This window comes from Thamnophis sirtalis, unplaced genomic scaffold (genome assembly GCF_051295495.1).
Source record: "Thamnophis sirtalis isolate CommonGarterSnake01/CBP01778 unplaced genomic scaffold, rThaSir2_p1.2 scaffold_8, whole genome shotgun sequence".
Lineage (NCBI taxonomy): Eukaryota > Metazoa > Chordata > Lepidosauria > Squamata > Natricidae > Thamnophis > Thamnophis sirtalis.
The window spans coordinates 73,036,823-73,060,810 of NW_028261388.1; the positions used below are offsets into that span (position 1 = coordinate 73,036,823).

The following is a 23,988-nucleotide window of genomic DNA, read 5'->3' on the forward strand; positions in this document are numbered from 1 at the left end:
CCATTCATCATACATGATGTAAGAACCTGTAAAGGGGTCTCAGATTAGGATTTTAAGGTTTGAACGGGTTTTATAATAAAAGTACTTAGACGTACCTTGGGTCTAAGCAAATTAGGGTTTTGAAATTTGCCATCTTTCAATGATCATTAAAATGAGTAATGCTGTTGATATTCTAGTGATAATCCTAGTCATATTCCTTGCAGCTTGTCCCAGTTAAGTACTTAATCTAGTTACCACATTCTGTATTAATGGTAGTTTCTAGACAACCGCAAAGGATAACTAAATGGAGAAGAATTTCTTTCTATTTGAGGAGGTCATGCCAAGGGCAGCAGAAGCCTATAGAAAGTGCTACATCACACTTAGGTAATCTGGATATCTAGAGTTATGTCTAGGTCTCATTGCTGACTTATCTTGCTGACCATATTCTTATTCCTAGAATGGAGAAAGACACAAGAAAAGCAGACATCCTTGACTTGCTAGAGATCAGCTGATGTCTTTGTCAGAGGATGTACCAAATATATCCAGAACGCTTAAAGAATGTTGAGTAATTAGGTTACAGAAAATCCCATTAAAAAGAATAAAACACTTACAGCTGTCTTGGATGCTGAGTATGGGCTTAGCCTAGCTATCAATGAATGCTGAAAGACATTCATTATATATAGAATAAAATTAGTAAGATATGTATAACAATAGAAAAGACTTACTTTAACCTAAATTACAACTTTAAGAAGAGTGAGTGCAGGAAGTTCTGTTTTGTCCCTTAAAAAGTAGACCAGACACAGGTACGGTGTGGGAAGGCTCTGCCTTGATGAAAGTAATGTCCTTCTGAGTTCAGCTCCAAGTGGGGAAAAAGACACTGGAGACATGGAGGCTGCTTGGAAAGATGGTTTATTGGTGGACAGGGCCACCTGGCTTGAGCCCTGAACAGAAAAGGTGATCACATGCTTCAGCGTTGGTGGAGAAGAAGAGAAGGGCTGAGGGAGGGGCTTGCTAGGCTTTTTATAACCTGTTCAGTCCCACTTCTCTGTTTCCTGTTCCTGTGTAAGAAATGTATTCTGATTGGTTGTCAGACTCCCATGGGGCCATGCAGGGGCAACTCTCTAGGCTGTGTTTTGAATCCAGGTTTGGTTGAGTTCTCAGATGCCATGCGGTCAGTTGGGGGCCAATATTATCATGCTTTAATCCCATCCCCCCTGGAGCTGAAGTGGAGAAGCCTTTATTATGTAAAGTGGACTAGCTTGGCCTTCCTAATGGCCCATTGACAAAGTGGGGATGGGCAGGAAGCTACAGGCAGCTATTCTGTCTTTTAAAACATGTTTCTTTCTTTTCACATCCAGAGAAATATTCTGCCTTTTCAATATTTCCTAGGATATTTCATTTTTCTGGGAGAGGGCTGGGTGATAAACTTCCTACACTCTGCCTCTCACCACTTACCCTGATGGTCCAAAACAGCTCACAGGTGAAAAAAAATTTCAATCCCAACACTAAACAATGTATAATATTCAGTTGAGAAAGCAGAAAACTCAGGCATGTTTTGAGAAAATGTTTGTATACCACCAGAATTCTTTCTTGATTGGGGTAACTGTGTATCTTGAGCTTTAAAAAAGCAGATTTTAATAAATAGCGCAACTATAATAAGATTCAATGACAGGACAACTTAGTTGGAAAAGGAAATCAAGATAGGGAGTTGCTAAAAAAGGAGAAATACTGAAAGCACATTTGCCAATGCATCCACTGAGAAAAAGAAATTAAAGGAAAAGGAAAGAAAAGAAAAGAGCTATATATAGAAGATGAAAAGAGACCACCACGGAAGATGAAATAGATAGCCTTAGAGGCATATCAGTTAAGTTAAAATGGTTCAAAATAATCCAAAATTGGCAATATGTTTTAAAAAAAGAGGAGCAGATAAATTGAAGAATACAAGAAGGAACTTGCTGATAATTTGACTGAACATTTATGAATTATGTTTGAGAAATTTTGGAGAAGTGCCAGAAGATTGGAAGAGAACAAATATTGTCCCAATCTTTAATAAGCATCCAAAATGAGCAGAATACAAACATAACATAATTATTACATAATTGAAAGAGGGAAAAGAATAATCCAAGAAACACAGATCTGCTTCAATACCTGAAAAAATTCTACAGCAGGATCAGTAGTTACCAAAAATTAGCTGGAAATTATCAAGAAACTAACAGAACAGAATAACAGAGTGGGAACGAACCTTGGATGTCTTCTAGTCCAATCCCCTGCTCAAGCAAGAGATTCAATACCATTTCAGACAAATGGCTGTCCAATTTCTTCATTAAAATCTCCGGTGATGGAGGACCCATGATTTCTGGAGGCAAGTTCCTCTGGTTAATTGTTCTCACTGTCAGGATATTTCTCCTTCATTCTAGATCGGTTTCTCCTTAATTAATTTCCACCTTTTGCTTCTTGTCCTATCTTCAGGTGCTTTGGAGAATATGTTGACCCCCTCTTCCTTGTGGCAGCTCTTCAAATATTGGAAAACTGCTATCACGTCACCCCTAATTTTTTCCCCCACTAGACTAGATATATTCAAATTTCTGCAACCATTCTTCATATATTTTAGCCTCCAGCACTCTAATCATCTTTGTTGTTCTTTTCTGTATTCCTTCCAGAGTCTCAACATCTTTTTAATAATATGGTGACCAAAACTGGATGCAGTTTTCTAAGTGTGCTCTTACCAAGGCATTATAAAGTGGTATTAACATTTCATGTGATCTTGATTCTATCCCTCTATTCATGCAGTACTGTGGTAGCTTTTTTGGCAGCTGCAGCATACTGTTGGCTCAGATTTAAGCGTGACCCGTCAAAACCGCGGTCCACAAAAGCGCGCTCGACGAAAGCGCGCATTTGACGTCATCACAGTGCGACGAAAAAAATTAAAAATTGAAATAAAAATAAAATTAAAGCAAGCCGATTCACATAAAGGTAAGGGTTAGGTTTAGGGTTAGGGTTAGGGTTAGGTTAAGGGTTAGGGTTAGGTTTAGAGCGTTAGGGTTACGTTTAGCGTTAGGTTAAGGGTTAGCGTTAGGTTTAGCGTTAGGTTAAGGGTTAGGTTTAGGGTTAGATTTAGGGTTAGGTTAAGGGTTAGGTTTAGGGTTAGGTTTGGGGGGGTTAGGGTAAGGGTTTCGCTTTATTTTTACATTTATCGATCACAGCGCGATGTTTTCGTCGCGCTGTGATGACATCACGTACGCGCTTTCGTCGAGCGCGATTTTGTCGTCCGCGGTTTTGTGGTGGAACCAGATTTAAGTGGTTGTCCACTAGGAGTCCCAGATCCCTCTCATAATTACTGCTGTTGAAACAAGTACCACCTATTCTGTATCTGTGAATTTGGATTTTTGTTTTTAATTGTTTCACCTATTTCATATTTTAATAGATTGTAAGAATGTATTAATTTCAGCTGAATGTTTAACAAACTACCCGATGACATTCTGATTAGCAAGTAAATTAAGTGTGGGGTGAATTGCATGACATTAAGATTGGTACATATTCAAACAGTATTTGAATTCCCATCGAATGGAATGAGGAATCAAGAGAAATAACTTAAAAGTTTGATCTGAATCATATATTCGTCAACATTTTTAATTAATGGCTTAGATGAAGAAATTGGGATAATTATTCTCAAAGTAACAAGGATGTAAAAAGGACTGTAGCAGCTAATACCCCACAAGGCAGAAGTAAAATTCAAAATGATAAGCTAGAGAAATGAGCTGAGAACAAAATTAAGTTTAATACGAGAGAAATGCAGTGTCTTTCCGTTAGGAAGGAAAAATCAAACACACAGCTAGATAGTAAAGGATGCCTAGCTTGGAATGATACTTGTGGAAAATATCGGAATAGTAGCTGATTGCAAACTGACTATTTGACAGGGAGATATGACTGCAAGAAACGGGCATGCGATTTTAAGTTCGTTCTACATGTAGTTTTCAAATCACACGATGTTTTCATTTTACTTTATTCTTTACTGATCAGCCCTCACAGCAAATATTAGGTCCACTTCACTCTGTGAACTGGAATAGCTTCAGAGCTTCAATCCAAGGGATGTCCAAGGGATTAGAAACTACATCCCATGTGAATGCAACCTTTAAATTCCCAGAAGGTCAAGGCACATTTTCCACCCTTCTGTAGTGCAGCAGGCAGAATAAATTATAGGACTGTGGAGCCGTGGTGGCTCAGTGGTTAGAATGGAGTATTGCAGGCTGACTCTACCCACAGCCTGAAGTTTAATCCTGACCCACTCAAGGTTGACTCAGCCTTCCATCCTTTGGAGGTTAGTAAAATGAGGACCCAGGTCGTTGGAGGCAATATGCTGACTCTGTAAAACCACTCAGACAGTGCTATAAAACACTGTGGAGTGATGTATGGTGGCGCAGTGGTTAGGGTGCAGTACTGCAGGCCACTTCAACTGACTGTTATCTGCAGTTCAGCGGTTCTAACCTCACTGGCTCAAGGTTGACTCAGCCTTCCATCCTTCCTAGGTGGGTGAAATGAGGACCCAGACTGTGGGGGCGATATGCTGACTCTGTAAACTGCTTAGAGAGGGCCGAAAGCCGTATGAAGTGGTATATAAGTCTAACTGCTATTGCTATTGCTATGTATATTGTAAGTCTAAGTGCTATTGCTAGAAATGATATAAGGTATATGAAAGCGGACTCCTATTGGGGAAAAAATTACATATTCTTAACAGTAAGAGCAGTTTGATAACAGCATTAATTGTCCACAGAGGTAATGTGTTCAAATGAAGAGTAGGCACCCATCTGCTACAGATACTTTAATGTGAATTCCAATATCCCCTTTCAAATTTTAATAGGGAGGCATTTTCAACAGCATAACTTCAGCTTTACTTTTTATTGATCTTTGACCCCAACAGGATAAATTACATTATCTACCTAACAGATGTATTACTTATCAACAGAATGTCAGCTCTGAATGCACACATTACTGATTCCAGACATCAGTCACTTTAACCATGTCTTCTGATTTTAAGGTTTCATCCAGGTGAGTGGAATACAGGATTCTTTATAAGGATCAATAGCAGTGCTATTTAAATTAGGCTAGTTTTCTGTCAAATTGTGTTGTAATTTCTGGATGGTGGGAGAGTTTTCACGAGACCTCAAACTTGTCTTCTCTTAATATAAGCTTATGAACATTAAGAATCATAAGTGCTTGACATGCTGTTTGAAACATCTTATTCACATCACAGTGGTTCAATAACAGCTGTTAAGTATGGCAGTATTTTGACAGTATTCATTATTATGAGCTTTATCTGAAGTGGAAACTATGTTGTAAGATTACTCTATTCATCAGAATTGTTGACGTATTAAAATTAGACACTTGAGTTCTGGGTAAACACTGTCAATAATTTACCAAAAATGTATTACTATTATTATTCTCTTCCAAGTATCTATCTCTCCCCACTTATGACTATAACCATATTGCTTGTATCTTTCAATTTATATTGTTTTTATTGTTTCCTAGTACAATTTGATAGCTTATTAGTAACCTTGACTATCACTAAGTGTTGTATCTTTTTATTCTTGATGAATGCACCAAAGACAAATTCCTTCTGTGTCCAATCACACTTGGCCAATAAAGAATTTTATTCTTCCTGGGCTGTCTTGTCCTATTCTATTCATCTCTTGGCAGAACTGGAGAAAATCATATTTTGTTACCTAAAAAAGCTCCGTATTACAAAGATGAAGTGATAGTAGACACATATGGCTTCTTTGCTATCAGAACTCCTACATTATTTAAATTATTTTAAACTTGCATATGGAGACATTCACTTCAAATCAGAACTCCTACATTATTTAAATTATTTTAAACTTGCATATGGAGACATTCACTTCAAATCTTCCCATCAATGTTCCAACGGGTATCTCAGTTACTGTTGTGGCCCAGCAGGAGCCATTGGAGCTGCCATCAGACTCCGATAGCGAGGGGCCCTATGAGTCGGCTCTGAAGGATGTGGAGGACCCTGGACAGGGTTCCGACTCCGAGCAGGGCGCAGAGAGGCTGGTTGGCTACCAGGAGGCGCCTGAGCCTTGGACCAGTGGGGAGGAGACAAGGGAGAGTGATCCGGACCCCAGCAGTGAGTTGTTCCTGGATGCCCGGCACTGAAGAGCTAATAGGTGTCAGGAACAGTTGCGCAAGTACGGGAGGTAATTGCACTCAGCTGGTGGTCATTAGGCTCCTCTCCAGACTATAAAAGGACTGCTTGTGCAAACGCCCCTCTTGCAGAAATCAACACAGGAACTAATGTTGGAGAACATTATTGTGAGCTTGGCAGGCTGGATTGCTGTCATGGCTTATCTGTGCTGGATTGCTGCCCAAGCTTGTCTGTGCCGGTTTGCTGCCAAGGACCTGTCTGTCTGTTAATTAAATGCCGTAACTTATCTTTGGCTCGGAGTGTGTGTTGGTGTGGGACGAGGGGGGTCAGAACAGCTACTTAACAAGTTCTGTCCAGGAGGAAAGGAACATATTAGAAAAGTTACATCAAATAACCATTTGGGTATTGAGCAATGGTTGCCCAAATATGAGTTCCCCCGTTGCATTGACACATAATTTATTATGAGTATTATTTGTTACCCCCACTAAGCCAAAGTAAAAAAAAAACTTCCTACCATTTTATGGGTGAATATTAAATTGGACCAAGAGGAATTAAGACTTGGTATGGTTCACTGAGATTTTCTTTTTTTACTTAGAGATATCACAATTGGGATGACCCAGAGGTGGGTTCCTACCAGTTCGCACCTATTCGGTAGAACCAGTTCGTCAAATCTACCGAACCGGTTAGAAGAGGTTCCACCAGTGGACCCGGAAAGCAGGCCACACCTACAGAAGAGGCTCCAAAATTTTTTGAAACCCACCACTGGTCCTTGGATATGATTATTCTACACTATCATGCTCATATTTATAAAACTCAGTGCCTCTGTGACAGGTAAGGATGACTACTGCGTTTGTGGTGCAATCAGAACATTGCGTGTGTTGAAGTTGTTTTAACGCAAACCAAAGATGCCTTTTAAAAAACAAGTTTACATCATATTCTTATGCACACCAGTGCTGTGTGTGAGGTAATTTAAGGTGGATTTGACAAGCGTCGTCGGCATCTTCATATCCGCTCACATGGGCGGCAAGCCACTCCCATCCGGTCACATGGGTGGCAAGCCACTCCCATAAAGGAGGCCACACCCATAGAGTAGGTTCGAACAATTTTTGAAACCCACCACTGGACTAGTGGCTGTTTGGTTCCTCAGCACTCCTCTTTCCGAGACCATGCAATAATAAAAAGGCACTGATGCTCTTATATTAAAGGAAAAGTTATTTGGTGCCATCAAGTGGTCATTTATATATTTCTATAGGATTGATCATTGTTTTATAGGTTAAGCTGAACTCTAACAGTATGCAAAGAATAAAATGAGAACATTCAGGGCAAGTTCAGAATGTGAAAACCTGTTCTACTTTTGTTTGTGATTTGTGATCAACGTTCCCCCAAAAGGCTTTTTAAAAAAATCAGTACTTATTCAAGAAAAATGCTTTAGTGGAGGAGGTTCATTTGTTAATTAGCTTTTGCTTTTACTGAATAAAATTTAATTTTTGCTTTATCCTGTATGTGTTCTTTTATAAACAATTCAAAATAGGGAACATACTTAATATACCTCTCTTCTCCTATTTTCCCAATAATGATGTGAAATAGGTTGGGTTGAGAGAGTGGAACTGGCCTGAAATAACTTAGGTGGCTTTCTTGACTAAGGTGGGATAGAAATCTCAGTCTGAGGGTTTGAGCTTATTAGAGCTTTTAGAATAGTGCTGTAGGAAGTTATCACCCAGCCCTCTCCCAGAAAAATGAAATATCCTAGGAAATATTGAAAAGGCAGAATATTTCTCTGGATGTGAAAAGAAAGAAGATGTTTTAAAAGACAGAATGGCTGCCTGTAGCTTCCTGCCCATCCCCACTTTGTCAATTGGCCATTAAGAAGGCCAAGCTAGTCCACTTTACATAATAAAGACTTCTCTACTTCAGCTGCAGGGGGATGGGATTAAAGCATGATAATATTGGCCCCAACTGACCACATGGCATCTGAGAACTCAACCAAACCTGGATTCAAAACACAGCCTAGAGAGTTGCCCCTGCATGGCCCCATGGGAGTCTGACAACCAATCAGAATACATTTCTTACACAGGAACAGGAAACAGAGAGGTGGGACTGAACAGGTTATAAAAAGCAAGCCCCTCCCTCAGCCCTTCTCTTCTTCTCCACCAACATTGAAGCGTGTGATCACCTTTTCTGTTCAGGGCTCAAGCCATGTGATCCTGTCCACAATAAACCATCTTTCCAAGCAGCCTCCATGTCTCCAGTGTCTTTTTCCCCACTTGGCGCCAAACCCAGAAGGACATTTCTTTCATCAGTGCAAAAGAGTTTTTCAAGACTTTAAAAATTTTGTAGTTTTTTTTAAAGCTGTACCCTGATTTTTACACAATGTAATAAGTATCATTCCCCATAACAAAATTTGTCGCATTCTGCTAAAAATGAAACACTATAGACATTACAAGTCTTAAGTTTTATTTCATTATATAGGTTCTTAATTATTTTTAGATCTTAATATATCCATTATTTTCCTGTTGTGTATGTATGTTAACAATTCTACTATTATATTGTTTATAGCCTTTTGGCTGTTTGATTTTTGATTTTACCTGAGGCTATGGGAGCTAGGATGAAAAGGCCAGTATTTTCCAAAGGAGTTTTCTTTCATTTAAAAATGAAATTGCAGACATGACAAACACACACCATGCGTTTCACAGCAACTGAAGATTAAAATCACTAAAAAAAATCCAATGTAGATTATTTGTATTATCGTGGAAGAAAATAGCCTTAAAATAGTTGTACGTGAGATGTTAACCTCCAGACTTAAGAAATACAAGGGGATGGATGGCCTGAAGTATTTAATGTTCAACTTGTAGTGGACGACATGGATCCCGAGTTAACTTATTTCAAAGGTCGTTCTTGCAAAACTCGCACATTGCTGATAGCATGATTTTATCTTTTTCACTTTGAATGCTTTATTTTGAACATTCTGCTCTGTAGGTTGTTCTTAAGGACTACTAACCCATGACCCATTGCCATCATTTCAGAGATATTTCTTTATCTAGAGAAACAGAATGAGCCTGACAAAAAATGCAGGCAAGGGGAAGCAACTTCCAATTTCTTCCCTTGTAGGAAGCTGGTAGAGAGCATCAGAACTCTCTCCCTCCCCCTTCCCACTGTGGGTCAGGAATTATTCATCGGGGTGCACATGGGTGCTGCATGGGTCTGGAACAGGTGCACAGGTGTATCCAAAAGATGCCATGCAGGTTAAGAAGGGCATACAGGTGAGTGATGTGGGTCAGGAAGAGTAGGTGTAAGAGTGCAGGTTGGGAAAGCATGCAGAAGATAGTGTAGGTCAAGGGTACTTGGTGGAGTTGGAGTTGGAGTTTATTCAATTTGTAGGCCGCCCTATTCCCCGAAGGGACTCAGGGCGGCTGAACAAAAGCCAAGGGAGGGGAAATTACAAAAAGTAAGACAGAAACAATCAGACAATACAAACAACTTAAAAGCACAACAGACACAGCAAATTCGAGTAGTGGGGGGGGGGGACTCAACCCCAGGCTTGCTGGGACAGCCAGGTCTTCACGGCCATCCGGAAGGCCTGAAGGGTGGAGAGGGTCCGAATCTCCACGGGGAGCTCGTTCCAAAGGGCCGGAGCAGCTACAGAGAAGGCCCTCCTCCGAGTAGTCGCCAGCCGACATTGGCCGGCAGATGGAATACGGAGGAGGCCTAATCTGTGGGATCGAATGGGTCTGTGGGAGGTAACCGCCAGAAGGCGGTCTCTCAAGTGGTGGTTATGGGGAGATGCTGCATGGGTAGGGCAGGACATGTGGGGGGGGGGGCTGGGTCAAGGAGGGTGTGTGGAGGGCCCGGGGAGGTGAGACGCCATGTGGGTCAGGTAGGGTGCATTGGTGGGCAGCACAGCTCACGAAGAGTGCATGGGGATTGCAGGGCTGCTTGAGAGATTCCATGACTTAGGAAAGGCACATAGGGGATGCAGCTTGGAAAGAAAGAGTACCTGGGAGTGTTTGGGAGTGTGAAAGAGGTGCTATGCAGGTCTGAGATAGTTTGTGGGGACAGCATGGTTGAGGAAACGTCCATTGGGGTGCACAAGAGGTGCACATGGATCAGAGAAGGCATACCAAGGTGGTGATGGCATGGGTTGGGAAGGGTTAATGGAGGTGCCCAAGAAGTGTTGCATGGGTCAATGTGGGCCAAGAAAGGCACATTATATTCTTTCCTCTTTTCTCCCTTCCTTCCTTCCTATAGAGCCGAGGTGGCGCAGTGGTTAGGGTGCAGTATTGCAGGCCACTTCAGCTGACTGTTATCTGCAGTTCAACGGTTCTAATCTCACCGGCTCAAGGTTGACTCAGCCTTCCATCCTTCCGAGGTGGGTGAAATGAGGACCCAGACTGTGGGGGCGATATGCTGACTCTGTAAACCGCTTAGAGAGGGCTGAAAGCCCTATGAAGCGGTATATAAGTCTAACTGCTATTGCTATTGCTATTCCTTTCCTCTCCCCTTCTCAGTAGGCAAATAAGTGGCTGCGGGGAGGGGTGGGGGAGTTACAAGGGATTGTGAGACTGGCTGGGAAAGTCACAGAATGTTGAAAATGAAGATCACACAAGTAGAGCAGAAGTCCAGGAGCATTGAAGCAGCCACAACTTTACCAAATTTTATTCCCTCGGGAATCATATGTTCCAGATTTTGGACACCACCTGTAAGTCAAAGCATTTGAGATATTGTGGTTCAAAATAGGATGATCTGCGACGCAGTTTTGCCCAGTTGAAGGTCACGACAAGTTTTAGCAGTACACAAAGTGTAGATTCCATCTGACAGAGGATTACACCACTGGGGAGAACCAAGCTTTATTGCAACAAATAAAGAGGAACCTCACACCACAGGAAAGCAAAGATTTTTTATAGAAATTGAGGGCTACAAAACAGGAAATCCTAGTGATCTGATGGCTGGCTAGTTTAGATGATTGCTAGGCAGGTCCTTGTCAGTGTATCTGCAATGAGTTTTATTGCGATGCCCTTCTTAGAGATGCCGATGGAGTGAACTGTGAGCTGGTAGAGAGGCTTCTATTCTTTGGGATTGCAGGGGGTCTTCGTATGGAGCGAGGTGGTGGTGGTGGTGGTGAGTTTAGGTCTAATGAGATTAGGCAGGGAGATGAATTGGGTTTGATCCTAGTCATTTCTAAAGACAAGGAAGAAAAGGATGCAATCTCCATTTTGTTTGTTAAGGTTTATTTTCTCCACTACAGGTCTTACTAAGTGTGGGTCACTGACTTGTAAAAGAGAAGAATGTGTTGTATGTGGAGAAGTGTTTTGCAGCTAGCCTCAAAAATTGTAGGATTAGTACAGCCAGCTTAGTGTTTGAGAAAACTCAAGAGTGACTCACTCATGATTGCAGAATTATTTCTGTCAAATATGAAGTGTTTTCAAGTTCTATAAGGCTTGGATCCGGAGTACCTAAGAGACTTTACATGATTCCCCCCACCCACCCCCAACTTTCTTGTTGACATAATCCGGGGCCACACCTTCTCTGCAGGAAATGCACTCCCTTCTGAATTGAGAGGATTGAGTTTCTACAATATTTTGAATGCTTTAAAAATACTAACTTTAAGCAGACTTTTAATTACTTCAGTAATTCCAATTTGTTGTTTGACTGCCAAAAGACTCTGTGACTGGAATAATACATTTAACGAACTGAAAAACCAGGCAGATTAAAGACAAGGCCATTAGTATTAAAAGAGTTCAGTGTGGACCACTGAACTAGGACAAGGGGAGATCCAAGTTCAATTCCCCTCCCTACCCCAAGGGAGGGGAGGAGATAAAATAAAAGGAAAATTCCAGTTGTCTTCTTGAAGCCATTCACCTTTAAGTCCAGGGCTGAAACAGGTTTAAGTGGGTGTTTAACTGGTGTTTAACAGGTTTAACTGGGTGTTTTAACTGGGGTTAAAAATAGAGCTTCCCTCTTGTTCCCAAACCTTAGCACAACAGAGGGAAATCAGCAATAATACTTAGATTTATATACCACTTTACAGTGCTTTATAGCCCTAAGTGGTTTACAAAGTCAGCATATTGCACACACACACACACCCCAAAAAAATCTGGGTCCTCATTTTACCCACCTCGGAAGGATGGAAGGCTGAGTCGACCTTGAGCCTGGTGAGATTTGAACTGCCAAATTGCCAGCAGCCAGCAGAAGTAGCCTGCAATACTTCACTCTAACCACTGCGCCCCCACAGTTCATCTAATGCAGTGGTTCCCAAACTTGGCAACTTTTAAGACTTGTGGACTTCAACTCCCAGAGTTCTCCAGCCAGGAGAGCTGGCTGGAGAATCCTGGGAGTTGAAGTCCACAAGTCTTAAAGTTGCCAAGTTTGGGAACCACTGATCTAATGTATTAGGTGATACATTAGGCAGCGACTGGGAGGAAAGGCAATAGGAGGAGGATAAGGAGTGACAATGAGAAAGGAAATGCCATGCCAGTAATCTTCTGCTGATTCAAATATAGGTGGACAGTACTTTGTGGGGGAAGAACCTCAGACCGTTACCCATGAACACCATTCCCATGTACACATAGAGTGTGCCATCAGATAGTTTGTGCCTTTTAGATCAAGAGTCCTCTATCCAGTGAAATATATAGGCAGCCCAAATTTAGACTTCATCTGTCTCTAATGGCTAAGTCTTTGTAATGAATATTAAAGAGAATACACATCTATAAAAATCTTAACATTTGACAAGAAAACCTTTAATGTGATTTTTCTCTGCTATGACACAATCCATGCTTGCAAAATGAGATGACATGGTTATAAAGTATTCTAGAAGGAAAATTACAGGAAATTACTTGCTTTAGGAACTCAGAGGTGTTGCTTGAATTAGTGGCACAATTCTAACTTGAAAATGTGTCTGGATTGTTACTCGTTTTAACTAGAGACATAGGATCAGAATAGTAGAAAGCTAACTTGTAGGAAACCAGAATTTTTTAGGTGCAGCTGCTTTTTGTCAGGCGGATCATGTTTCTCCAAGGAACGTTGTAAATCTCAAAAGTGCAAGTCATTGTCTGCAAACAGGAGAAAGAAAGAAAAAACATGAAGTATTTCATATCACATTTCATAACTGGTAATTGTAATTAACAGGCAATATTATAGCCATATAATAAAGTATGATAAGGTAAATTTGACCTCACAGAGCACCTGAATGTATGATTACTCTAAATCAACCTGATTTCAGTCAATTTGAGAATTGGAACAAAAACCTATGTAGGGAAGGCTTTTCCCCTGCTTTCTACATTTTCATCTTAAACTTGCAGGATTCTCACAATATGACCTGTTGTGCCCCAGGAGGCGCCGTTGGAGCTGCCACCAGACTCCGACAGCGAGGGGCCCTATGAGTCGGCTCTGGAGGATGTGAAGGACTCTGGACAGGGTTCCGACTCCAAGCAGGGCGCAGAGAGGCTGGTTGGCCAACAGGAGGCACCTGAGCCTTGGACCAGTGAGGAGGAGACAAGGGAGTGTGATCCTGAAGTCATGCATTGGAGCAGTGGGGAGGAGCCAAGGGCGTTGTTCCTGGATGCCCGGCACCGAAGAGCTAATAGGCGTAAGGAACAGTTACGCAGTTACAGGAGATAATTGCGCTCAGCTGGTGGTAATTAGGCTCCTCTCAAGACTATAAAAGGAATGATTGTGCACACGCCCTTTTGCAGAAGTCAACATAATTCACTTGAGCTGGAGAACTCTTGGGGCTAGCTTGGCAGGCTGGATTGCTGCCAAGGTTAGTCTGTGCTGGATTGCTGGCAACGTCTGGACTGTGCTGGATTGCTGGCAACGTTTTGTCTGTGCTGGCTTGCTGCCAACGTCCTGTCTGTGTGTCAATAAATCCTTGCAGTATCTTTGTCTTGGCGTGCTTTGGTGTAGGACAAGGGGGGTGAGAACAATGACCTTACTTTGATTGCGACCTATTAAAAATACACATGCTCTTGACTATATGTGCATGTTGGACTTTATCAACACCTCCAAAATTATGGATATGTGAGTGGAGTGGGAGAAAATTAACCATGGTAATGATCATGCAATACAGAAAAAGTGTCAAAACTACAGTTGACTCACAGCAGCTGATTGTCAAATCTTTTCTTGTCATCAATCATTAACTATGAATTAATACTTTGGGGCAGCTGGTCAAGAAAAGCAACGTCAACTCTGAGCTGTTCTATCCCTGATATATATTTTGAATAACTTTTTCTCATTTTGAAATTTCATATTAAAAGTAGTATGTTTAATTATCTTTATTTTAAAACACGTATATCTAAAAAAATGTCAAATACCCACAGCAAACGCTGATGAGCTTTTTGTGAAAACCACTCATCCTGGCAAGTGGGAAACTGTCTAATAAAAGTAATTCTAAATATCTGCCATAGAAATGAATGGCCTCCATATATTCCCAGTAGAAAAGTTCAATGTGAGGTTGTGTTCTGACCCCCTTCGTCCTACACCAAGGCACGCCCAGACAAAGATACTTCAAGGACTTTATTAACAGACAGATAGGCCCTTGGCAGCAATCCAGCACAGACAAGACATGGCAGCAATCCAGCACAGACTAACCTTGGCAGCAATCCAGCCTGCCAAGCTAGCCCCAAAAGTTCTCCCACTTTAGTGCATATGTTGACTCCTGCAAAAGGGCGTGTGCACAATCAGTCCTTTTATAGTCTGGATAGGAGCCTAATGACCACCAGCTGAGTGCAATCACCTCCTGTAACTGCACAACTGTTCCTGACGTCTAGTAGCTCTTCAGTGCTGGGCATCCAGGAACAACTCACTACTGGCGTCCGGTTCTCTCTCCCTTGTCTCCTCCCCACTGGTCCAAGGCTCAGGCGCCTTCTGGTGGGCAACCAGCCTCTCTGCGCCCTGCTCGGAGTCGGAACCCTGTCCAGGGTCCTCCACATCCTCCAGAGCCAACTCATAGGGCCCCTCGCTGTCGGAGTCTGGTGGCAGCTCCAACGGCTCCCGCTGGGCCACAACACTTTTCCTATCTTGCTCCAAGTCCAACTTTTCCTTCCATAAAGTGCCACAGGGAATACCATTGCTTGCAATAGTCTGATCTCTACAGGTAAAAGTATAGCAACCAGAATTGGGACCAGCAGCTTTATCGCTAAGTGAAATGGTTGATGATGACTGTGCCCACTCCCTCCCTTGCCCTTCGAAATGCTCTCTCTTGGACTGGGATAATTAGCAATAATAAGGGAATTGTTTTTATTTACATTCATTGGAGAGGGAAGGATTATAATAATATAATAATAATAACAGTAGACTTATATACCGCTTCATAGGCCTTTCAGGCCTCTCTAAGCAGTTTACAGAGTCAGCATATTGCCCCCAACAACAATCCGGGTCCTCATTTTACCCACCTCGGAAGGATGGAAGGCTGAGTCAACCCTGAGCCGGTGAGATTTGAACCGCTGAACTGCTGATCTAGCAGTCAGCCTGCAGTGCTGCATTTAACCACTGCGCCACCTTGGCTCCTTATAAGAGAATAATAGCAATAGCAATAGCAGTTAGACTTATATACCGCTTCATAGGGCTTTCAGCCCTCTCTAAGCGGTTTACAGAGTCAGCATATTGCCCCCAACAACAATCTGGGTCCTCATTTTACCCACCTCGGAAGGATGGAAGGCTGAGTCAACCTTGAGCCGGTGAGATGTAGCCTGCAGTGCTGCATTTAACCACTGCGCCACCTTGGCTCTAATGGTGAACACACATCAAAAGGAACGTAGTGGCACTATGAGCCTGCTACCCAAATAGCCTGGTGCATTGCCCATTGCGTACCTCCTGATTTCTTGTAATTCCTTCCTCTATTCTGCCACACACAGAAAATTGCCCACAAAAAGGGTTTTTATTTATTTCCCCTTGCAGAAAGCACTTTCTAGGCACTTTGGGCAAGGATTACAAGAGACTAAGCAGACATACAATGGGGAATACATTGGTTTGATTGCATAGTGCACTGGTGGGCACTTCAGGGCTGCCAGCACCACCACGTTCCTTCCAATGCATATTCCTTATTGTGTGCCATCTTACACTCTTGTAACCTCCTATTTCTCCACTCTGCAGGGAAGGAAAAGGAAACAAATCAGGCACAGGACAACAGGCACTGACTATAATGGCAATCACGTGACTGACGGACACTGCAAAGGTTGCATATTCTGGCATTAGTCATAAAGTTATTTTTTCAGCACCATCATAACTTTCAACAGTAAGTGAATATAAGCAATTGCCAATAAGGACTATCTGTACAGTCATGTCCTCCCAACGGCCGATAAGATCGCACAGGGTGGGCCTCCTTCAGGTGCCGTCAGCCAGGCAATGTCGGTTGGCGGCTCCCCGGAGGAGGGCCGTCTCTGTAGCCGCTCCGATCCTATGGAACGAACTACCCCCCGAGATCGGGACCCTACCCGTGACCTGTCAAAACCGTGCTCGACTAAACCGTGCCCGATTAAACCGCGTCGCTGACGTCATCAACAGAGCGACAACAGCCAGCGCGGAGAAAGAAGGGCGCTTTAAATAGCGCTTTGAAAGCAAGCCGATTCATCTTAAGGTAAGGGTTAGGGTTAGGGTTAGGTTAAGGGTTAGGTTTAGGGTTAGGTTAAGGTTAGGTTTAGGGTTAGGTTAAGGGTTAGGTTAAGGGTTAGGGTTAGGTTAAGGGTTAGGATTAGGTTTAGGGTTAGGTTAAGGGTTAGGTTTAGAGTTAGGTTTAGAGTTAGGTTAAGGGTTAGGGTTAGGGTTAGGTTAAGGGTTAGGATTAGGTTTAGGGTTAGGTTTAGGGTTAGGTTTAGAGTTAGGTTAAGGGTTAGGGATTAATTTTAGGTTTAGGGTTTACAGCGTGCTTCTGTCTCCGCGCTGTTGTCGCCCTGTTGATGACGTCAGCGACGCGGTTTAGTCGGGCACGGTTTTGTGGTGGAACCGACCCTACCCACTCTCATGGCCTTCCGAAAGGCTATCAAAACCTGGCTATTCCGGCAGGCCTGGGGCTGTTGACCTCATGACTGAGGCCCAGCTCCGACCAGATTGGGTGCATGATGAGGTTTTAATCTGTCTCTTTTGTGTTTTAACTTTTTATTTTTTATTTTTATAATTTACTTCCTTTCTATAAGCCGCCCGGAGTCCTCCGGGATTGGGTGGCCTATAAATCCATTAAATACAATATAATACAATACAATGTCAAGGCGTGGGATATCTTTTCTAAGGCCTTCATGACTGCTTTACCAAGTGCTAATCTGCAGTGCAATTCTTGACCACTTATTCCTTTACTGCTGATGGTTGAAGCAGTAAAGGCAGAAGCTATCTGCCACTTCAATATCTTCATTGTCAACTGAAAAGAAAGCATCCATTTAAAATTACTCACATCCTCAAAAGCTCCCTTAGTTGCAACTGCCTTACTTTAGTAAAGAGGAAATAATATTAATGTTGTAGTTGCTGTACTGCTGAATAAGATCTTGTGACTATTTAAGGAAGGAAAGGTTTTTTTTTTTTTAAAGTGCTTTATTTAGCTATAATCTTCTGAGTAACTAGGCAGCTAATTTAAGCAGTTTTGGCATGGCAACGTTTCTCCCTAACAAAAACACTGAACTCTTTGTACATGGAACAGAAACTCTGAATACAGAGATCCACAGCTGCCTTTGGCTGTATCTGATTGTTGCTGAAAGAATCTAGTTTGTTGGAGCAATCATCCAATATTTACAATCCTCCATAACTGTCTTTTTAAGATGGGATGGAAGAAGGACACAAGATGATCTCAAAACCGTTGGTCTAATGCAAAGATTTTCCTTGTGACTCTGGTTAAGTGGGCATTAAAATGTCACTGAAATCTACTGTGCAAGTTAGTAATGACTAACATCAGCACCACATATTTTTAACGAATTACATAATGATTAGGGTAAATCCGTAACATAGCCTTTTGTTTCCCTTATTAAACTATTGAAAACAATCCCTCTTCCGCTCTTGAGGATTACCATAGCTGAGTTGGGCCTCCCTTTGCCCCCATCTAATGGCCATCAGGATTTCTGCAGGCCAGATACAATATTCCTAGTGAACATCTACCTGGGAAGGAAATCACTTACTGAAGGCATTTTTCTTTAACAGACTTCATATTAAAAACAAGCACTTCAGACACTTTGGAAATGTATAGGGTTTGGACCCCCCCAATCTCACAGATTTACTGAAGGCTAAAACAAACTCATCTGTTGGGAAACTCCCAGCAAGTCATGAAGGAGGGATCAAGCAGGGAGTTAACCTTGAGCCCAGAAAGAGGCTTAGGACTGATCCTTCCCTCCAAATTACATTAGACTTTTATCTGTTAAGTTTCCAAGGGAGGATGAGCAACCTGGGGAGATTAATGTCAGGTGAAAGGAACCAGATCCACACGTGAACATTGACTACTTTATAATCTTGTGCTCTTTTGTACAAGAATTTCCCCTGAACGCTCATGCTCCCTGGGGAACAATGGAACTTGGGGGAGGGTGTGTCTGTGCAATGACTCAAAACTGATCCTTCCTCCTTGCTTGGCTGGGAGTTTCCCAATGTCACCTTATGTATTTTATCCTAATATTTTTGGAAGTTATGCAGCTCTTATTTTAGTAAAGGTTTTGTAACAGAAAAGTCTTGGGATTTTATCCACGTCCAAGCAGAGAACTGAGTAGCTATGTAAAGCAATCACCACATTAGAATTTATAGTGATGTTACAAAACCCAGGATCACATTATGCAGACTGTCAAGAGCTTTGTCTTTGCATCCCCCATTGTGGAGCAAAGTAGGTTGATCATCAGCAAGGCTGTTGATAGAGGAACAAAACCTGGAGTCATACAGAAATGGATTTAACTCTCACCTCAGTGATATATTCAAGTATTGCTATGCCCACATCTTTTTTTTATGTGGAGGCCTTCTATTCATTGCAAAATTAACAACGAAGAAGATAACAATATCCTGGGATACCACTTTCAGTTCTCCATATTATGTGGTCTGGCCTTCTTTGCAAACTTCTAAAAAGGGGAAGGGAAAGCAAACTCGTTTTCCTTCCTCCAGTTTAACATATTATTTCTTATACACCACCCCACTGCATATCAAAGGTTGAATGGGGATCAATCTCGTCTAATTCTGCTTAGTCCTTAAAACATCCTCCTCCTTTTTTCTGCCACGTACCTGTGCCAGTTTAGGTGTGTCGTGAAATGCACAATTTTCAAGGTCAGATGCTCCCTTACGGCAAACGGTACGTCCAATCTTAACAGTGAAGTAATACTTAACTCCGCTGACAATCTGCAGGATATAAAAGTTGAAATTTGCAACATTACGGTGCTTGCCCAATACATGTCTGAAAATATTTAGCATTCTGACTGCCCAAGATTATAGAGGATATTAAATGATAGGCCTTACTACAAGAATGTCAACCATTGCTACCTATGGAAACAAGTATGAAACAAGGGGCACTTCCCTTTCAAATAAGAGTGATTGTTTCTTTTGGGGAGAGATGTCATAGGACCCTCACTTGGAGAATCTAATTCACCCAAAGGAAGCACCAGAAATTGGTGGTATTACTATACTTTTCTAGATGTTCATCACCTAATCTGTGCTGAAAGTGATTGATTGATTGTTAGATCTTAATTCAAGAGAGCAAGCTTAGGAATTGGGCAGCTCTCTCCTCCAACACAACACCATCATTCTCCACCCCCAATATTTGTCACTTGAAGCTGCTCAATCCTGCTTAATGTAGAACCAGTTAGGATCTAACTTCATTGTTTGTAAGGGGAGGGGTATACTATACATATATTCCCCAAAATATCTCCTTGCCTACTTCTTCCTTTTAATGATACCAGCTAACTGTAAACATGGCAATCAGGTTTGACTCTACGATGAATCAAATCAGCAGGCCGAGCAACGGAATGTGCTAGTTTCGATTAAGAAAGTGTATGAAACACACACACAATGTTCTGAGAATTGCCCATATCGTACTCCAAAAAGTTAAAAGGATAATAAGAGCATTTGTAACTCTTACTTAACTCTTGTGCGAGTTTTTTCTTTCCAGTTTAAATTTTCGAAAGAACTACCAATTGGATTATACCCAGGAATGTGCTAGTTTCGATTAAGAAAGTGTATGAAACACACACAATGTTCTGAGAATTGCCTATATCGTACTCCAAAGTTAAAAGGATAAGAGCATTTGTAACTCTTACTTAACTCTTGTGCGAGTTTTTTCTTTCCAGGTTAAATTTTCAAAAGAACTACCAATTGGATTATACCCAGGGACAGCAAACAAAACATTATCTGGGCTGGGAGTTGCAAAACTGATGGAAAGGAAAAGGGAGGCGCTCTTTGACCCAATTAAAGCAAGGACACTTTAGTCAACAACAGCCCACATTCTCACTATCTTTGCCTGCCAGAGAAGCAGAAGAATGCTCCCTTCTCCCAATTACTGTAACAAACCTGAGTTTGTCCCGGCAATAATCTCTCCAATCCCTTCCAAAGGAGAGACGATCATCTGAACTCTGTTGGGCTTAAAATGCTAATTGCAGAGTGAGCGGGGGGGGGGGTATTAAAAAAATAAGGACGCCCCTTTCATTAACAGCATACAGGCATCGGTCGCTAATTTCACGGGCTCTATGGAGGCCCGGAAAACCTTTTAGCGCCCCCCCCCCCCGAATCGCGCCTTCGCCTATTATTCGCTTACCTGTTTTTGGGCTTGCACCACTTCGGATACACGGTTATGGTACATATCATTGCTGCCTCGGTTGTATTCGTTCATGGCAAATTGAAGGGCCGCGCTGGCGCCCGGTTCCTCCGGGGAGACATCCATCAGTCCCCCGAGGAGCCTTCTCTCGGGCACCTGGTTGCAGAAGCAACTGGGCAAGAGTACGCTACACACCAAAAGCGCCCGCAAGAAGTCCATCTTTCCTCCGCAAACGGCGACCTGGTTTATTCGCAGCCTGCGTGTTGCTTTAATAGGAGACTCCCCTAGACGGGAAGGAGGTGGAGTCTCGTCCCCAGACAAGCGATGCTCTTTCCTCTGGAAGGCGCCGCCTCCCAGCTCGGGTTTTGTTTATGAGTTATGAAGCGGTATGCTTACTTTCTTACAAGGGGGGGGGAAATAAATCACCCATTTATCTTGTGATATTTCCAGCTTCCTGTTCTCTTAATCATTATTTGCAGTTTCAAAACTGCTTTTTTTAAACTCCCGTGAAACCAAAGTTTCAGGCTAACCAAAGATTAAACGCTCCCTTGGGATTTGCAACCCTCCCTCCTCCAATCTTTGGCAGAGCAATAAAGAGAGATGAGAAACGGCAGGAGTCTGTTTCTGGGGGAAGGGGAGGCAACATAGCCGGGTCAATCAGTTAAATAGCCATACAGTAACCAGATGGTAAACACTTTTTTTACGACCTTGCAATCGCTGCAAAGTAAAACCCCAAATACAGATGCATTCAGGCTTACGTGCGAATACAGAAGTTGTCTCAAAGGTGCTTTTTCAGGAGGCAACTGGACTTTCTTCTATTCAGTTGCCTCCTGAAAAAGCATCTTTGGCACAACTATGATTTGGATGACTGAGAATCTCTACAGGCTTTAAATACTGTTGAAAGAAACGTCCTTCTAGGTTCGGCTCCAAGTGGGGAAAAAGACACCGGAGACATGGAGGCTGCTTGGAAAGATGGTTTATTGTTGGACAGGGCCACATGGCTTGAGCCCTGAACAGAAAAGGTGATCACATGCTTCAATGTTGGTGGAGAAGAAGAGAAGGGCTGAGGGAGGGGCTTGCTAGGCTTTTGATAACCTGTTCAGTCCCACCTCTCTGTTTCCTGTTCCTGTGTAAGAAATGTATTCTGATTGGTTGTCAGACTCCCATGGGGCCATGCAGGGGCTACTGTCTAGGCTGCGTTTAGAATCCAGGTTTGGTTGAGTTCTCAGATGCCATATGGTCAGTTGAGTAAAGAGCCAATATTATCATGCTTTAATCCCATCTGAAGTGGAGAAGTCTTTATTATGTAAAGGGACTAGCTTGGCCTTCTTAATGGACCATTGACAAAGTGGGGATGGGCAGGAAGCTACAGGCAGCTATTCTGTCTTCTAAAACATGTTTGTTCCTTTTCACATCCAAAGAAATATTCTGCCTTTTCAATATTTCCTAGGATATTTCATTTTTCTGGGAGAGGGCTGGGTGATAACTTCCTACAATACAGTCGTTGCAATTTTTTTCCTTGCAGGAACCAGATCTCAAAATAACAGAATGACGTTGATGATGTTATCTGTTGGTGTCCAACTTTTGGAGATTCTATGGGCCAGTTCTTTCCACGTCTTCCGATCTTGCATACGTTAAATAATAGAATAGAGCAGTTTAAGTGCTACCACCTTTCTACCACGATCTATAATTTACAGTGAATGGCTAGAGGAGCTGTAAATAAGTGAATGATTTTATTAACATTGAATTAATTAAAAGACATTCAGAAGAAATATCTAAAAGATACCAGTAAAAGAAGCTGACCCCCAAATACCACCAGATGTCAGCCCACACCAAGCTTCCACATGCTAGATTAGAGGAGTGCTCTTTATGATTCAGCCCATACTTTTGCAGGTTTAATTCCCAGATGGAATCGGTAACAAATTCTGCCACAAAATTTGAAAAGCCGCTGCCCTCAGTGCGTATGAAGAGGATTAAATGAATCAGTTGGATTCAGCGTAAAGCAGGTTTTTGTGTCTCTCTTTATGTATGAGGCTTTCTCCAGTACCCAGATTCAAAGAAATGTGGGGATCAGTCTATTTTTTTCTCCCAGTCTTAACAATTACGTGACATAACCATTGTGACCTTAGCTTCCTTACTGTGTGAGTTGGCTCAGGGAGCCATTTCTCCTTATTTTACTTCAATTCTATATTTTTAAAATAAAAATAATAGCTTTGAGGAAGCTCATTGTTCCAAGTTCTGTTCTGACATGGGGTGTTTTTTCTGCAGATGTTTACACAAGATTTTTTTGCAAAAGGCATGCTGTTTCCTATGCAAATTAACACTTATTAACAAAGTTCTCAAAAAAGAATCATTTTTTTTCCTACAAATTGAGGTTTTTACCATGCTACAAATTCCACAGTGTTACCATTAAGGCCCTTCAATATTTTCTAAGAATGGTGTCATTTTTAAAAAATTCCATCTATACTTGGACTTTGGTAACAGCAAAAAGGCAGTCTGAACCACACACGTTTTGCATTCCTAATTTCTAGAAATCAAACATTTAGAATTTAAAAACTTACCGTATTTTTCAGAGTTATAAGACTCTCCGAAGTATAAGACACACCTAGATTTTGGGGAGGAAAACAAGGGGGGAAAAATCTGCCTCTGTCTCCCAGCAATTTGCCTCCTTGCAACAAACAGTATTGTTTGTGGTGTATTTCTGTGTGCCTGACTCATAGAAATAGCAAAAAATTGGAGAAATGTACATTATGGCAGTATATTAATGTCAGAAAGCTTTCTTAAATGTAGTCACACTAACTCCTCCCAATTATTTAAATAGATCTACTCCAAACATGACTAATTACACAACAGGACACTGTTACATTTCAGACTATACTTGTACAGAAGCTTTTAAAATTAATGTGGCTTTCTGGAAGTATATCTTATTCTTTGCTATTTAGAAGAAGATACAATAGCACTGGGCCTCTTCAGATCAAGCACTTCTTTTAAAAATCTTCTTCATTTTGTTAAGATGTCTAGAACAATAATAAAGCAGTCTTTGAAAAATAAGTCTAATAATTTAAACATTCTATAGGCGTTTATAGTTATTGACTTACCTCCTTGCAGCAAAAAGCCTGATTAGAACAAGAAAAAAAATCTACCTCTGCCTTCCAGCAAT

At 41.8% G+C, this 23,988-nt stretch overlaps 1 protein-coding gene across 1 annotated transcript; it reads right to left on the reverse strand.

Moving 5' to 3' along the window:
• Positions 1-12,848: 12,848 nt before the first annotated feature.
• Positions 12,849-21,143, reverse strand: LOC106547693 (cystatin-2). The gene is made up of 3 exons (XM_014064930.2): positions 20,829-21,143; positions 19,307-19,420; positions 12,849-13,182 (listed from the first exon to the last, which is right to left on the reverse strand). Exons 1-3 carry the CDS (start codon positions 21,045-21,047, stop codon positions 13,105-13,107), a joined length of 411 nt encoding a protein of 136 aa, XP_013920405.2. The 5' UTR covers positions 21,048-21,143; the 3' UTR covers positions 12,849-13,104.
• Positions 21,144-23,988: the final 2,845 nt, after the last annotated feature.